Consider the following 17,912-nt stretch of genomic DNA (forward strand, 5'->3'; position numbering starts at 1 on the left):
CAATATTTTTCTTAGCTATGCCAAAATCATTTGAATAATTGAATACACTATATATATTAGTATGCGGACTGATTGTCATTAGCGAATTGGTTCTTCATTTTTTTTCTAACTTTATTGTAGCTATATGTGTATCCTTGTAATGCAGAAATCGGAAATGTCATAGTTCGAGGAACTTGTATATACTCGATGTAAAAACCTTAAATTTTAAAAAAAATTCTCTTACAAAAAATTATTTTATACAGTACTGTTTTAACTTTGCGAGACACCATCTTTTCCTTCGTAGGGTTCTAATTCATTGAAAACGCCATCATCGTCATGGTTACACTTTGGAAGATCATCAGGTGGTGGTGGAAGAATTGAAGCCACCGTAGGTCCATCCTCTACGATGAACACAGCAGCCATGCCCCTGGTGTCATGAAAATCAAAGTGACAATGCACGTACCACACTCCTGTAACGTAGCATAAAAGAGAATACATAAGATCTCTCAAACTTTTAACAACAACATGAGAACATAAACAAATAAAGCTGCAGATTATTGCACTAGAACCCGCTCCCCCACCCCGAGCGCCCCCTCCTTCCTCCCCTCCGCCTCGCCGCAGCCGGAGCTCACCGGTGGAAGTCCACTCGGCCGTGATGAGGGCGGCGGCGGGCACTTCGCCCCCCCCCCCCCCTTCCGTTGAAGTTCTCCCTCTTCCACAACCTTCCCCTTCTCCCTTCTCTCTTCTTGCTGGTGGTGGCATGCCGGTTGGTGGCCGGCGCCGTCCTCCGCAGATCCGGCGCCGATGGCCGCAGATCCGGTGCCTCCCGGGTCGTTGGAGCATGCCCCTCGCAGATCGGCTTGGGGGGCGTCCGCGCCTGGGCTGCCGGAGGGGCACGACTGCCGCGTCTCCCCGCAGTTGCGCATGGCTGGGGCGCTGCGGCGGCGGCGTCCGCGGCCTGGTGGCCGGTGGGGCGCGGCTGTGGCGGCTCCCACGGCTGCGCGCTGCTGGGGCGCAGCAAGGGGACGGCCACAACCTAGCAAACATCGTGACATCTGTGAGCGGCGGACCTCCCCTCCGTGCTGTCCTCTATGGCCTGATCCGGCCTCCCGGGGGCCTGTTCTACCATCAACGGGGAGGTCCGCCGTCGGCCACCGCCCTGGTCGGTCGCATGGTGCAGCAGCTGCGGGTGGCGACGGCGCTAGCTCGGGGTGCCAGATCCGGTGCTCTGGAGGGTGGATCCAGCGCCCCTAAGGTCTTCTGCGTGGTGGTTCGGCCGCCGGCGTGCTGGCTGTGCCCTGGTCCTGTGCGGGGGCCGCGTGGTGGTCCGGCTTCCGGCGCGCTGGCCGTGGTCCTGGTCCTGTGCGGGTGCCGGTGCGGAGCTCTTGCGGCTCTGATTTGCTTGGTCACCCCGGTCCGGCGGGTCCCCGGCGACCGGATCCCCCCGAGCTGTCGCCATGCCTCCTCTTCCCTATGCCTCCACAATCACCTCTCCACTCGATTGGCGCGGTGGTCACGTATATCGACCTGCTCCTCTTCAAGACAAGCTGAGGTATAAGCATGGTGGCCGTTCCTATGTGCCTCGTCTCGTGCTTCTATTGGACTCTACCGTGGCTCCGCATGTGTCCGCTGTTGGCGCCTCTACTTCGTCGGGGATCTCCTTGTTGATGGAGACTCCAAACCAATTGCCGGGTGGTGAAGTTCGTCCTTTGCCGGCCCTCCCTCCTTTGGGGCTTCCTCCCCTCAAAGGGCGTTGGATGGTGGTGGGCGGCGCCCGGATGTGCCTTACTTGGTGTCGCTGTCAGCTCGAAGGGAGGTCGTCGTTTCCGATGACATTCTGGTCAAGTTGTCTCCCCCAGCCTTAGCCCCCATTCTGTTGGGCGAGCCCTCCCAATTTGTAGGAGGGTGGCTCACAAGGCGGCGTAGCTGCGAGGGGTGGGTGGATGCAATTTGGCTCTTGTGAACCTGGCAAGCAAGTTGTTCGGTTGCGGCTCCCATTGAGTTGGTTTCTACCGTGGTTCCGCAAGTGTCCGCTGCTGGCGCCTCTACTTTGTCGGCACTCTCCTTGTTGATGGAGACTCCAAACCAATTGCCGGGTGGTGAAGTTCGCCCTTTGCCGGCCCTCCCTCCTTTGGGGTTTCCTCCCCTCAAAGGGCGTTGGATGGCGGTGGGCGGCGCCCGGATGTGCCTTTCTTGGTGTTGTTGTCAGCTCGAAGGGAGGTCGTCGTTTCCGGCGACATTCTGGTCAAGTTGTCTCCCCCAGTCTTAGGCCCCATTCTGTTGGGCGAGCCCTCCCAAATCGTAGGAGGGTGGCTCACAGGGCGGCGTAGCTGCGAGGGGTGGGTGGATGCAATTTGGCTCTTGTGAACCTGGCAAGCATGTTGTTTGGTTGCGGCTCCCATGGACGATTGGTAGAAAACTTTTGGTGTACCCTTGAGCTGTATTAGAATTTGTGATGTGTCCATGTAACCTCTCTTGTATTTTCTCCCTTTTCGGCCTAGCCGACCTCACATTGTTCTCCCTCGACTTGTCGAGATAATCTTTGTAAGTGTCATTGTAACGGCTCCGTCTCGGAGCTCTTTCGATCAATGAAATAGTAGGTGGGGATCCCCCCCCAAATTTGTTCGAAAAAAAATAAATTCAAATTGTTTTCAATTTGTCCTGTTAAATCATCATGAAAAACTAAAAAGGATAACACTTAAGTTGCTCAAAACGCAAGTGGAAATTTCGTGTTTCAATTCAATTTCTATGTTTTTTTTCGAAAGATCCTGAACCTTGCGGTTCGGCGTATATTAATAAGAAGAAGAGAATTGACCCTGTTTATAGGTAAACCGGGCCCAAAAACCGCACAAAAATTTCTATGTTTTCAACAGACGTTATGGGCTACACGGTCAGTTGGTTAGCTAGATCATGGTAAGTGGTGTGGATTTGACAGCCCTTGGTTCTATTAAGTCCCAGTTAGCAGATGCACGCGTGTCTCAGGTGCATAGTGATCTACACCTTCTATTTCATGAATATATGATGTTTACATTTTGCATGCCGTTGTGTCATCTAACCTTTCCTTGAGAAAATGCTTGACCATAGTTTGTGTGTGTGTACCTGGGTTGTCTGCGATGAACCGAAGGGCGACCCACCCAAGCCTTGGGACAACCACGGTGTTCTTGACCGGTGGATCCACAAGGTTGTACTTGGCCACATCCTTCACCTCATCGTAGATGCCGTAGTCCTGGGCGAGCACGAACATATCGTGCCCGTGTAGGTGCATGGGGTGGGAGCCGGTCTGCATCAACGCCGTGTTCTGAAACACCACCTCCACCGCCGTGCCATGCCGGAACCGCCGTCCTACCATCCTCTTCTCCGTCGCCTCCAGCTGCGCCTCCTTGGGTCCATCCGGGACCAGGGAGTGGTCGGTGAAGTTGAACACCCTCGGCGGCGAGTTTGGCAGCATGAACAGATCCACTCCCCCAATGGAAGCCGTGTCGTTGTTGCGGTGGTAGTAGTGTGACTCCAGCAATGGCGCTGCCACTGATCTAGGGATCTGGAAAGAGACGTTGTTCATGGCCACCGCGAGGATGGATTCATTGCTACCACTCCTCTTGCAGGACTGGCGACCATGCCGGCAGATAGAGCCGTCACTGAGTGTGATGAAGAAGTACTCATCAGGGTGCACCGGCACCTGTGGCTGCCGTAGGCTGGTCAAGTTGCCGTGGAAGTAATAGGTGGTCATGGTGTCGTGCTGGTCAGGCAGGTCAGGCACCACCGGGGCTACATTGTGGTGGCCTGAGGTGCCATTCTTGTGGCTGTACTGCACCGTGCCGCTCGTCATGAAGAACGGGAGCTGCTGGTCAGGCTTCGGCGACTGTAGCGCTACGGCAACCATGCAGTACTTGCCAGGAGGCGCGTCGGCAACCACTAGGACGTCCAGCGTCTCGCCGGGTGCAATCGCAATGGTGTCTGTGGTGTAGGGGTTGACGTAGTTGGCGTCGGCGGCAACCACCGTTAACTTGTGTCCGGCGATCTTGAGGTAGAACTCGGTGAAGAGTGCAGCGTTGATTACTCGTAGTAGGTAGGTCATTCCAGTCTCCACCTCCAGCACGAAGCCATCTTTTACAATCCCTTCATAGTTGAAGCACTCCAATGATATGTGTTGACACAAAATCGTGCCAACACACTCGAATGCGCTAGAACACGCGAACGATCGTCAAAACGATCAACGCCTGCGAAACCCTGGGCGGACCGGTTTCGCCGACCGGTCTAACCGGTGCAGGCAGGGGCTCGCTGGAAACCTAGAACAGCGAGCTCGGGAGGGACCCCGTCGGAGCTCGTGATCGTAGGGTTGCTCTGAGGTCGGCAGGCCACTCAGAACGTCTTCAAACGCCGCCGGGACGAAGGAAGAAAGCAATCTAGGGTTGGAAAAGGCTAGGGTTTGAGAGATAAAAGTAATGCGATTTTTTGTATTGATTCGATTGGAAATAACCTCAATCGGCCTTAGCCTTTATATTTATAGGCCGGGGAAGACGTACCCCTTCACGAGTAGGATTACATGAGGACTCTTTACAAAAAATCTAATTATACTCGGACTGTACAGACCTGACCGGTCTGACCGGTCGGCCCGACCGGTCAGACCGGTCGACCTCATCAGATGCCAAATTTGGCTGTCAACATATGCCCCCCTGCTTTTTGGTGAGTTTCACAAGCCAAAAAGCAAGAACTATCTTGATGTACATGTTTCACACAGGGCATACAACTCTAAAAAAATAAGACTAAGGGCGATATTCAATACCGGCCGTCTTCGTCTTCACGCACTTTGCCAAACGCTAGGATAGAATTTCTTCAAATATCTCCCATTGATAGCCCTAGGTAGACGTTCACCTTGCACAGTCCCCATCATATACGAATTTCCGGAGATAACTTTGACAATCTTGTATGGACCCTCCCAACTTGGCGACCATTTGCCAAACTTGTTGCTTTTCATCCCAAGAGGCAAAATTGTCTTCCAAACCAGATCCCCAACCTGAAAAGATTTAAGTTTCACCTTTTTGTTGTAAGCTCTGGCCACCCGAAGCTTATCTTTCTCAATCTCCTTCAAAGCCTTCAAACGCTTGTCGGTCACCTCATCGATATTATTCATCATCAAATCATGGTAATCAACCGCGGAGAGGTCATTTTGCTTTGCCAACCTATATGCGTCCAGATTTACCTCAACGGGTAAAACGGCCTCTTGACCATACACAAGCTCAAAAGGAGTAACCTTAGTAGAACCATGTCTAGATATACGATGAGCCCATAACGCTTCGGATAACACTTCATGCCACCTCCTAGGATTTTCTCCTATCTTCTTTTTGACAAGTTTGATCAAAATCTTATTACTAGACTCGGCCTGTCCATTGGCCTGAGCATAGTATGGAGATGAATTGAGCAATTTAATCTTCTAAGATTCGGCAAAAGCACGCACCTCTTTTGATATAAATGAAGTACCTTGATCCGTTGTTAAAGTTTGTGGAATGCCGAATCTATGAATAATATGCTCAGTAATAAACTCAATTACCTCTTTATGCGTCATATTCTTCAAAGGAACCGCTTCGGTCTATTTAGTGAAATAATCCGTAGCAACCAACACGAAGCGATGCCCCTTTGAAGATGGAGGATTAATTTGTCCAATGAAATCCAACCCCCAACCTCGGAACGGCCATGGTTTAATAATAGGATGCATCAACGCAGCAGGCACCAATTGCAAATCATCAAACCGCTGACATTCTTCACATTCTTTATAGTACTTGAAACAATCGGATAACATAGTGGGACAATAAAAACCGGCTCTTCTAAGTAACCACTTCATCTTAGGAGCCGATTGATGAGTACCACAAATACCTTCAAGAACCTCACCCATAGCAATCCGGGCCTGATCCGAGTCTAAACATTTGAGGAGCAAATCTTCGGCAGTTCGACGATAAAGTTTGTCGTCAATTAAAATATACTTGAAAGCCAAACGCCGAATATTTCTCTCTGCACCACGACCAGGATCTCTCAAATATGATATAAGAGGGACCCTCCAATCCTGAGCTTCGGCCGAAACAATTGAATCAACTTTTTTGGCCAAATCAGAATTAGCAGCTGCATCACCGGTCAGACCGGTCTCTGGACCTGTCAGACCGGTCTGGGCGGTCAGACCGGTATCACCGACCAGTCGGACCGGTGTGTCCAGAACCAGAAACTCGGCTTTCGTGTGCATCGGCTTGCGAATGTTGAAATATTTTTTCGTAACATTATAACCAGATGCCTGCTGAGCCAGAGTATTTGCCTTTTCATTTTCTTCCCTCGGTATATGTTTAATAATAAATTCATCGAAGGAGGAAATAATATCAAGGCATTTATGAAGATATGAATTTAGAGAACCGTTATAGCATTGGCATACCTTAGATACTTGCTGCACCACCAGAAGAGAATCTCCAAAGGCTTCAACATGCTTCACGCCCATGGATTGCAAGAATTCCAAGCCAAATAAAAGAGCCTCATATTCAACTTGGTTATTTGTGCACTCTTCTTCCAATCGGTTTGAAAATTCAAAAACAGCACCATTCGGAGAAATAAGAACAGCACCAATCCCTTGACCATCATCACAAACCGATCCATCAAAGTACAACTTCCATGGTGTGCAAGTAATATAACTGGCTTTTAAATCATGCTTGTCACTAATCCGATGCTCAACAATAAAATCCGCTACAATTTGGCCTCTCATAGATTTTAAAGGTTCACAAGCCAAATCATACTCAACCAAAGCATAAGCCCACTTACCGATTCTCCCACTCAAAATCGGTTTCTGTAACATATGTTTGATCACATCGGTTTGACATACTACTATGCAAGTACTAGATAATAGATAATGTCTCAATTTGGTACAAGCATAATAAAGAGACAAACATAACTTCTCAATGAATGTATACCTCGTCTCTGCATCAATAAGTCGTCGGCTCAAATATGTAATAATGTACTCCTTCCCTTCGGTCACTTGAGTCAAAACAGCTCCAATAACCTTGTCTTCAGCAGCCACATAAAGTCTGAAAGGTACTCCTCTCCTAGGTGCTTTGAGTATGGGTGGTGAAGACAAATAAATCTTGATCTTCTCAAATGCTTCTTGCTGTTTTGCCCCCCAAGTAAATTCGGTTTCATCTTTTAACCGAAGAATAGGAGTAAAAGCATCGATCTTCCCGGACAAGTTAGATATAAATCTCCTCAAGAAATTTACCTTGCCCAAGAATTTCTGTAAATCTTTCTTGCATGTAGGGGCTTCAACCTTCTTCATGGCTTCAATTCTCTTAGGATCAATCTCTATTCCCTTCTCATGAATAATGAAGCCAAGAAACTTTCCAGCCGATACACCAAAAGCACATTTGAGTGGATTCATCTTTAAACCATACAGGCGCATCCTTTCAAGAGCAATCCTTAAATCGGCTAAATGATGATCTAAACCGGCCGATTTCATGACAATATCATCAATATACACTTCCAAAATAACACCAATTAAATCATGGAAGATTAAATTCGTAGCTCTTTGATAAGTAGCACCCGCATTTTTCAAACCAAAAGTCATAACCACCCACTCAAATAAGCCGACAAATCCCGGACATCTAAAGTCCGTTTTAGATATATCTTCTTCGGCCATAAATATTTGATTATAACCGGCGTTACCATCTGAAAACTAATAACACGATGTCCGAAAGCCTCATTAATCAACATATCGGCTATAGGCATAGGATGTTCATCTTTGGGAGTAGCTTTATTAAGATCTCTAAAATCAATGCACACTCTAATCTTCCCCGAATCCTTTTTCTCAACAGGCACAATATTAGAGATCCAATCAGCATAACGACAAGACCGAATAAATCCAGCATCAAGTAAACGATTAATTTCAGTTTTAATTCGGTCATAAATAATGGGATTGAAACGCCTAACCGGTTGTTTATAAGGTCTAAAACCGGCTTTAATTGGCAAACGATGCTCAACAAGATCACGACTCAAACCAGGCATTTCATGATACTCCCAAGCAAAACAATCAACATATTCCTTTAATAAATTAACCAAATCGGCTTTATATTCAGCCGATAAATTTTTGTTTACAAAGGTCGGCCTAGGAATAGTTCCATCACCAATGTCTACCTTTTCTAAAGGATCGGCCGATGTAAACCCTTGTCCCAGCTTATCTAGATCACCAGAATCTTCAATGGCTTCACACATATCGTTCGTACGCGCCCGATATTGATCTAGCCTCGGCTGTAGCCATTCTGCGTTGGACCGGTCTGACCAGTCGGGGTGTCCGGTCTGACCGGTAGGCCCTGTGCGCCGAACGAGACAGGACCGGTCTGACCGGTCGGCACTGGCGGTCTGACCGGTCGCCTCTGGAATTTCTGTTGTACTCATCTGATTTACATTAAATGATTTAGCCGATTATTCATCGGCTTTAGCACAGCAGAAACAAAACCATCCTTAGTGCAACTGATCAAATCATAATCGGACAGATCCACGCCCGATAAACACTTGACGTTGTCGTGTGCACTAATGGAAACCGAATCGGCTAAAGCAACAAAGGATGAAGTGTCCCCATGGACAATCTCAACCTCATCGCCGATCCACTGAACGAGTAACTGATGCAAGGTAGAAGGAACACACTGATTTGCATGAATCCAATCCCTCCCAAGAATCAAATTGTAATTACCTTGCACTTCTGCGATGAAGAAAGCTATAGCAAGCGTCTTACTTCCAATAGTGAGCTCCATGGAAGCAACTCCTTTGGCGCTAAGGGGCTCGCTCCCTCCAACACCACTGACGGTCATGTTCGTCTTGATCAGGTCTTCGTCTTGGCCACCGAGCTTCTTGTACAGCGAGTAGGGCATAAGATTTACAATGGCCCCACCATCTATTAGCATGCGAGTCACCGGCTTCCCGTTGATGTGTCCCCTCATATAAAGAGCCTTCAAATGATTGTCCTCTTCGCTTGGCTTCTGGAACACAGCTTCACGGGGCCCGAACTGAAGATGAGCCAAATCCTCCTCCGGAACCACGAAGTAATCCGAAGATAAGTGCACCACATTGATCTCCATATTGGTGTGCTCTGGAGACACTTCGTAGTGTACCAATTCCTCGTCTTCAGCTGTCGGAGGAACTTTTGGGGCTTCATCAACAGAAGGAACCGAAACGGGCGGCACCGATTCGGCCGTTACCTCTGCACTGGGCTCGACCGGTCTGACCGGTTGGTCAGAGCGGTCTGACCGGTCCTCATGACCGGTCTGACCAGCAGGCTATGGCGATCCGACCGATCTGTCTGGCTGGTCAGCTGCCTTAGCTTTCCACACCCTGTTTTGAGGGAACATAGGTCTGTATCTGTTGAATTCCTCATCCCTCATCTTCTCCTTCTCCTGTTCCTTCTTTTCTTTGCTGCGGAGGCGCTGCAATTTCCTTTTTTGAGTATGAGTTAATCCCGAAGGACACCATCTAGGCTGATGGTACTTATCCGCTGTGCTTTTGCTGCTACCAGCCTCATGATCATTGGCCACGACCGGCTTTTGCGAAGGAACGTCAACCGATGCATCTATATCCATCGGTTTCTTGCCTGTATCTCTTATGGGCACTTCGATTTCACCGATTTGAATAACATCGGCTTTGGGCTTTTCTGAATCAACCACGGTCTTCTGCTCCCCCCTCTTTTCCTTGACGCGATATTCAAACCTTGGAACAGGAGCTTGACCCGGCTTCTGATGAGACCGGTCTGACCGGTCAGTGTGTACCGGTCTGACCGGTGTAACCTGCTGCCCTGGACCGGATTGGCGTGGTCCCAATCGGTCATGCACTGGCATCCTGGAGCTTTCCCCTTGATAATGTGGAGGATAAGGCATCGGGAAACACTGCATCCATATCCCCCCATGTTCCCATGCCGGATTTGTTGCATTTGAAGCCGGTGGCATCCATGGCATGGTAGCATACATCTTAAGGAGGATATAACGTGACAACATCACCTCTGTGCCTGCTGGATTCCCTTCTTGGGGACGCTGGACGATCTTGACGCGGCGGTGAATGCGGTCTCTTTTTTAACGGCCGATCGTTTTGAACGGCCTTTGTATACTTGTTCAACAACTGGTTGAAGGTGGGCTTTTGATTAGCAGTTCTTCCCTGCACCTTCACTTCGTTGGTCTTCCAAGTACCCACTTCCGGACGTTTCGGCTTGAAGGTCCGGGGACGGTCACCAGGGCGGTCTGACCGGTCGGACCGGTCTCAGACACCGGTCTGACCGGTCGTGCCTGATCAGCAGACCGATTTTCTGATGGAGAACTCCCTTGCCCCCCGAGTCTGGGATTTCTGACAATGATCTTCAAAGTACTCTTGCCATCATCAGTTTTCTCTTTGATAACTTCTCGGGCAAGGATCTTGTCACTTGTGTTCATCGGTCTTGGATCACCGATGACAACATGCTTTCCCTTAGCTCCTTCGGCTTGTTCCGGCCGAATGAGCACCTTTGGATTGTTCAATTCCAGCGTATGAACAGGGAAAGGAGCTTTGTCAATCTGCATCTCGGAAAGTACCAATCGTCCTTCATTAATGGCCGATTGTACCTGTCGACGAAAAACATTACAATCGTTAGGAGCATGAGATGTAGAGTTATGCCACTTACAATATGCATGTCGTCTAAGCTCGTTGGGAAATGGAATAGCATGCGATAATCGGATGTTACCATTTTTAAGCAATTCATCAAAAATCCGATCACACATAGAAACATCAAAAGTAAACTTCGGCTCCTCCTGCCGATTCTTTTGAATCGGCTTGAGAGACGGAACCGAACCGGGTTTGGCCTTTGATGGCCAAACAAATTCGGCGGCATATACTTCCTTACTATCATCGTCCGAAACATCCGAATCATGATCAAGAATGTGTGTGTTGGACCGATGAGGCTTGAAAGTATCTTTGGCATTTTTAAGTTTAAATTCTAAACCCATGACTTTGACTTGCAAGAAATTCACGGTATGATATTCAAAGCCCTCAAGTTTCTCTTTCAAATAAGAACGCAAACCATTAAATGCCAAATCCGCCAAATCTTTTTCGGAAATTGTCAAACTAAAACACCGATTTTTAATCTCTTTAAATCTTTTGAAATAATCCGAAGAAGATTCATCACGTCCTTGCCTAATCGATGTTAAATCCAACAATTTCGCTTCGGTTTCCCCACTAAAGAAGTGATCATGAAATTTACGCTCCAATTGAGCCCAATTGCGAATAGAGTTAGGAGCAAGTGAAGAAAACCAAGAGAAAGTTGTTCCAGTCAAAGATAAAGAAAATAAACGCACACGTAAAGCATCATTAAAACCAGCTTCCCCTAACTGCAATACATATTGACTAACATGTTCCCAAGTTGTACGAGAATCATCACCATTAAATTTAGTAAACTCAGGAATATGCCAACCAGCAGGAAAAGGAGTGAAATCAAACTCAACGGGGTAAGGTTTTTGATATAAACATGTAGTACCCATATCAACCCCAAGCTTATTCTTAATCGCATTTGCCAGATCCTCTTTGAACTTAAGAAGATCGGCTTGATAGTGCTGGCTGGTATAGAACTCAGAAAACTGATGTGCATTAGGATTTCCATGTGCCATCGTCTGTAACAAAGTTGGGATCGGTCCTTGATTAGGTCCAGATCCCTGCGATACTCCCGCTACAGCACCAATGCGGGGCAGTGTATAAAGTGACAATTCATTAGTTCGGCTAGGGGCAGCCGAACCTGGAATTGTCTCGAGAGGCGTCGGCGACGGCACTGAGTAACCGGTCTGACCGGTTTGGTAACCGGTCTGACCGGTCTGTGGGACCGGTCCGACCGGTGCTGTGCGCACGGTCGATGGTGGCGGGGTTTGCCCTGAAAACGAGTTCGGCGGCATACCATAAAGTGGTTCAGATGTGAACTCAAGGGTAGCCGAACCCGGATCTGATGAGTTAGGATCTGACATAGGTTGTTTACCTTTAAACGCATCAACATCAGTACTCAATTTAACTAACATGTCACCTGTGGCAGCTTGTGCAGCAATAATCTTCTGATCCATTAAAGATGACATCCTATCAAACATATCAGATGGAGAAAGGCTTACATTGGGGATCTCTTCAATCTTATCCTGGTTAAGCTTGAGAGACGGCAGCACGAACTCCTCCACCCTTTTGACGAGGCCACCACGATCCTTCTTGAAGCCCTTCAAGAATTGTGCCTTGACGTGCTCCTCCACAAGAAGGTAAGCCTTGCGTTCCTCCTCGGTGAGCTCCTCCATGGTAGCCGTGATGATGTTTTCTTTGTTGATTTCTGAAGAGCCCATCTTCTTCAGGGAGTAGATCAGATCGGTTTTAAAACCAGATTAATCTTTCCCCAGCGGAGTCGCCAAAAAGTATGTTGACACAAAATCGCGCCAACACACTCGAATGCGCTAGAACACGCGAACGATCGTCAAAACGATCAACGCCTGCGAAACCCTGGGCGGACCGGTTTCGCCGACCGGTCTAACCGGTGCAGGCAGGGGCTTGCTGGAAACCTATAACAGCGAGCTCGGGAGGGACCCCGTCGGAGCTCGTGATCGTATGGTTGCTCTGAGGTCGGCAGGCCACTCAGAACGTCTTCAAACGCCGCCGGGACGAAGGAAGAAAGCAATCTAGGGTTGGAAAAGGCTAGGGTTTGAGAGATAAAAGTAATGCGATTTTTTGTATTGATTCGATTGGGAATAACCTCAATCGGCCTTAGCCTTTATATTTATAGGCCGGGGAAGACGTACCCCTTCACGAGTAGGATTACATGAGGACTCTTTACAAAAAATCTAATTCTACTCGGACTGTACAGACCTGACCGGTCTGACCGCTCGGCCCGACCGGTCGACCTCATCAGATGCCAAATTTGGCTGTCAACAATATGATCAATTAGTAATTAATAAAGAAGGAATAATGGCGGCTTTGGTTGTCAAATAAAAGGTATGAAATCAATTACCAGAGCAATTGAAGGGAGCTCCAAGCTGGCCGTTTATGGTCATTGCAGTTGGGTTATCAAGAAAGTCACCTCCCACCATGTTCCTGTCCAACTTTACAAGATCCATGTCCCACCACTCCCCTGGTGTCAACGATGAAAGCAATCGGGTGCTCTAGCCTAAGAGGGGGAGGGGATGAATTGGGCATTCTAAAAACTTTAACCTATGGCTCCAACTAGTTTGTACAAAACTTAAACTAAAACAAGTTATCTAGATGTGCAACTACGGTTCACCTTAGAGTGAAACCCTCATCCCAAAAGAGTTTTGCAACCTATAACCAATCCTAGCAAGATACTACACTAAGAAAGTAAAGGCACACAAGTTGCAATATGAAATGCGGAAGCTTAAGGAGAGGGATGAGAGGAAGCGAACTCTCGACACGAGAATTTATCCCGTGGTTCGGATTACCACAAAGGCGCCCCTACGTCCACGTTGTGCACTCACTAAGAGTATCGTTTCCCGGCAATCAAGTCTCTTTCGTGACCACAATCACGGTCACCTTGATCCCGATCTTCACTAAGGGAGATTGCCCATGAAGGAGGGGTCTCCGTCCCCCGCACAATGATGTCGACGCCGCTCTAAACCAAGCCGGAGGGTCGTTGACTTACCGGCGAGCCACCAAAACTCCAAGGAGGCCGGCGCACCGAGATACAACTTTGGTTCACTCTAGAACCACAACACAAGGATCTAAACCTTGCTTGATCACTCACTTAAGAGCTAACCTTGCACTAACACTCACAAAGCTTGTGCTAAGGACTAAGGATTTTATCTTTATGCTCTTGGATGGCTTGTAGGTGTTCTTAGGTGTGTGTGGGATGTCCAGCAACTTTATCAAAATTCAAATGGCCGGGGGAGCACATATATATATGCCACCAACTCAAACTAGCCGTTTGTAGCCGTTAGCAGCTTTTCTGCGTGGGCATCAGAACTTCTGGTGCTTCTGCATTGGTTCTTCCGGTCACTCACAGGCTAAAACTAGCCGTTGGCTTCTCTGACCCTTCTGCAGCTGAGTTGGCACCCATCGGTTCAACCGATGCTATGGTGTCGGTTCAACTGGTGACTCTTGATCATCTTGTAGCCGTTGCCTTTGCTGACATCATTGCACCAACGCCTTGCTCCGACGCACCACCGGTTCAACCGGTGCTGAAAGCTTGGCTGCTGCACGCTTGACAATGTCTCTGGAACATAGTACGTTGAATGCACCGATGCCTCTCTTGACACCGTCGATTCATCCGGTGCTTCGCTTCTTTCTTCACTTGATCTCCAGAGGCGCACAGGCTTGTGCCAAAGCCAGGACGCCGGATCTTCTGACAACCATCGGATGCACCGATGTTGTAGCCATCGTTTCTTCCGGTGCTACTGATTTCAGTAGAACTCGTCCAATTCAGCGTTTCTTTGAGTTCTTTCTTCGTGTTTTGGTTGTAAGGCCTTTTTACATCATCACTGGAATCTAGAAATGTTCACTCAACAAAACCATTAGTCCCATTGATTGTGTTGTCATACGATTACTAAAATCACTCGAAATGGCATAAATGGTGCCATGTTCGTTACAAACGAGCACAATAATCCAATGTTCAGTTCAGAGCATGGTGCATCTGCTGACATGAAAAACCATGCCCTGCTGTTAAGAAATTTCATACAATAATTCACGAACCTAAGATCATGGGGATCTCCAGATGCGGCTTTGGGAATGGATACGAGCTCGCTCCTTGTCTCGGCCGGATGATGAGGGCGCCGTGCAGGGTTGCCCTGAAGCATCCAACGTGAGCGTGCCACAATAGTGTGCCTTCCTGCCCGGCCACGTCGAATCGATAGGTGAAGTTGTGGTCCGGACGGATGGGGCATTGGGTGATCATCGGCACTCCGTCAGCCCAACAGCTAAGCCGCTGCTTCACTCCATGCCTATATATAGTTCAAGGACTGGACATGATCAGCATCTTACGCACATGATCGACCCTGTAGTTCAAGGACTGGACGGAGTACTGACCAGTTCAACAAGTAGTGAAAGTTTGTATGCTGTCTTTAGACAAGGTAGTGAAAATTTACACAACTGTAATTGGTAGTGGGATGCCTTTGTGCATAGAAGAAATAAATGAAGGATTTATAATTAAGGCACTAATTTCGTTACCAATGGATTGTGATGTTGTAGGGTGACTTGTTGACGACATGAACGGACAACGAGTCTCCCTCAGTGACCTCAATCGACGGCCCCGGGAGCTGCCCGTTCACCACGGTCACCAGCGTCTCCTTGCACGAGCGCGTCATATTCACCTGGCTCACCTACACAAACATTTAAAGCTTGCAAACATATTCTTCCCACTACTACAAAACAGGCCTTTGTTCCAGACCATTTGTCCCGGCAGCCTTTGGGCCTGGGACAATAGGTGGCTTTTGTCCCGGGTCCAACGGCTAGCCGGGCCAGCGGGGGGACAGGGGCCTTTTGTCCCGGTTGGAGACACCAACCGGAACAAAGGGGGGCCTTTTGTCCCGGTGGGTGGTTCCAACCGGGACAAAAGGCCTGCGTAGCCTTTTGTCCCGGTTGGAACCACCAACCGGGACAAAAGTCCCCTCTTTTGTCCTGGTTGGTGCCTCCAACCGGGACAAAAGACCTTGGGCCCCTTATCCCCTTCCCTCTCCCCAGCCCGAGCCATTCAGCTCACTTGTTTTCTTGCTGTTCTTGGCTCGGGATAGAGGAGTTCTTGCTCATTTCTTCACAACATTTGTGAAGATCTTTGATTCCCCGTCCATCCATCGGCGCTAAAGGTTTGGGGCTTGTTTTTCTCTTCTTCCTTGGCTTGTATAGCTCCTTTCATGCTTTAGAAATAGAGAAAATGTGTAACTAGCTCATTTCTTGGACATTTAGCTAGATTGCATATGTAGGTGTGATTTTCTTTTAGATTTAGATGAGTATGTGGATAGTAAAAAAATTTAGAATGAGTGTAGACACTTCATGTGATGTACTTGTATATATGACCATATTGTGGATAGTTGATTTTTTTATTCATGAATGAATTAATGAAATGAGTATATTAGAATTTTTTGTATTATGAATGGATTATTTTGACACTCCAGTGATGTATTTAATCAGGCTCACATTGAAACCATCTAGAAGCTAAAAAAATCTTTATTTCGAAACAAGTATACGTCGTTAATCTCCATCCAACGGTGATGGCACTACCTTTCGGGGATACACGATGCGCTATAAGGACGTCGCAAATCGGTTGGTCACATCACCAGCACTTCCGATTGATAAGAAGACAGCATTTGACGCACTACTCCTCCAGAACAATACGAAAATCTTCTTAACATGATGAAAAAGTAATTCTACCACTACTCCATCGATGACCGATAATTTGAATCACTTTGTTACTTGACTATAATTGTTCTAATCATGCACAGGGTTTGGAAAGAATTCGCTAAAAATCATCCAGGCAAATTTGACAAGGAATTGAAGATCAAGACAGATTTTGCGGTACGCACTTGGATGATTCGTTGCACGATTCATTAGTTTTATTATATATTCATGTAAATACCTAATAATTTCTTCTCTCTTAAAGTGTATGAGGCAGAAATAAGGCATTGTATTGTGCGCATACTATGTATGCGAGAACATCCATGGTCTGGTAGGTCCTCCAAAGGGCTGGACAGATTGGGAGGAGGAAGTAAGTAAAAAACTTGTTAATATTTGAACTCGTATTTTAATTAGTCGAAATTAATTATCCATTTTTTCCATAGGTCGGGGAGATGCGCGATAAACTCATACCGGAGGAAAAGATTATGGCGATTCAAGAACAATTCTCCGGATTTATTGTTGAGCAAGTCCTCGATCCAAAAGACGAATTCTACTATGATGGAATATCTAATATTGACAATCACAGCAAATATGACAATATACGCGTATATATATAATTAAGAACGAATATACCTATGTAAATATATATGTGTGTCTATGTATTAAATTTCTATTTATGAGTATGTATGTATTAAATTTCCAAAAGACGAATTCTACTATGTAATTAAGAACGAATATACTTATGCAAATATGATGGAGTATGTTTGTATTATATATATAAGCACTCCAATAATATATATGTGTATATATATATTTATATAATATTGGTCCTATACATTTTCATATGTAAAGGAATTCACATGTATAGATATGTGTATATATATATATATATATATATATATATATATATATATATATATATGTGTGTGAAACCGGGACAACAGGGGTTTCCCAACCGGGACAAATCAACGTTTTTGTAGTAGTGTCCGTTTGCCTTACATAAATTGATCAAAGACATGGAACTTCGTCATGCTTACAATGAAGGTGTGTTCGACAATGGCGGCCATGGCTGCTGGCTGACCTGCTGTGAAGGCGAAGAAGATGATGGCCGCGGCGGCGGCCACCGCAGCCACCACAGGGACACCCATACTCGTCATAGTTCACAACATGGTAATCTGGCTGGTTTCTCCTCAGCGATGATATATCCTACAATGAAGTTGTTGTGATCTATAAGCCATCGTGGATGCGTTACTTTTAGTTAGGCAAGTGGCCATCTTGGACGAGTTTTAGATGTATAGAAGATAGTGCATGAGCGTTGACGGAGATCACACAGAATTAAGTGTGTGTGTCACCCTACCAACCCGCATCATCGTCTTAATTTTTTGCGTACCTCACTAGCCACATGGTCTTCGACTCGTTTTGATCACTACCACATGATGCTTGTCCACAAACTTGGTTTAAACAAACAGCTCCATCAGCATGGTTATTAAAAAAAGATCTCTTCTAATCGAGAATTTGCCGGCTCAGTCTTCAAAAATGCTCATAGAATAGGATTTGCGTACGTGATTTTTATAAAGGTGTGTGTGCGTGCGTTGTGA

The 17,912-nt window shown here is 47.0% G+C and overlaps 1 protein-coding gene across 1 annotated transcript; it reads right to left on the minus strand.

Moving 5' to 3' along the window:
* Positions 1–249: 249 nt before the first annotated feature.
* LOC120645943 (laccase-15-like) lies at positions 250–17,462 on the minus strand. The gene is made up of 6 exons (XM_039922643.1): positions 17,352–17,462; positions 15,151–15,302; positions 14,677–14,924; positions 12,986–13,105; positions 3,079–4,095; positions 250–449 (listed from the first exon to the last, which is right to left on the minus strand). Exons 1-6 carry the CDS (start codon positions 17,460–17,462, stop codon positions 250–252), a joined length of 1,848 nt encoding a protein of 615 aa, XP_039778577.1.
* Between the last annotated feature and the right edge of the window lie 450 nt (positions 17,463–17,912).

The sequence above is a fragment of the Panicum virgatum genome, chromosome 8K, assembly GCF_016808335.1.
Source record: "Panicum virgatum strain AP13 chromosome 8K, P.virgatum_v5, whole genome shotgun sequence".
NCBI lineage: Eukaryota > Viridiplantae > Streptophyta > Magnoliopsida > Poales > Poaceae > Panicum > Panicum virgatum.

Excerpts from the sequence above, each read along its gene's own strand:
- LOC120645943 (XM_039922643.1), bottom strand. The coding sequence starts at position 17,462 with ATGGGTGTCCCTGTGGTGGCTGCGGTGGCCGCCGCCGCGGCCATCATC. Across the intron at positions 15,303-17,351 it reads TTGTCGAACACACCTTCATT|GTGAGCCAGGTGAATATGAC; the intron begins GTAAGCATGACG and ends ATGTTTGTGTAG. Across the intron at positions 4,096-12,985 it reads AGCTCCCTTCAATTGCTCTG|GGATTGTAAAAGATGGCTTC; the intron begins GTAATTGATTTC and ends TCAACTATGAAG.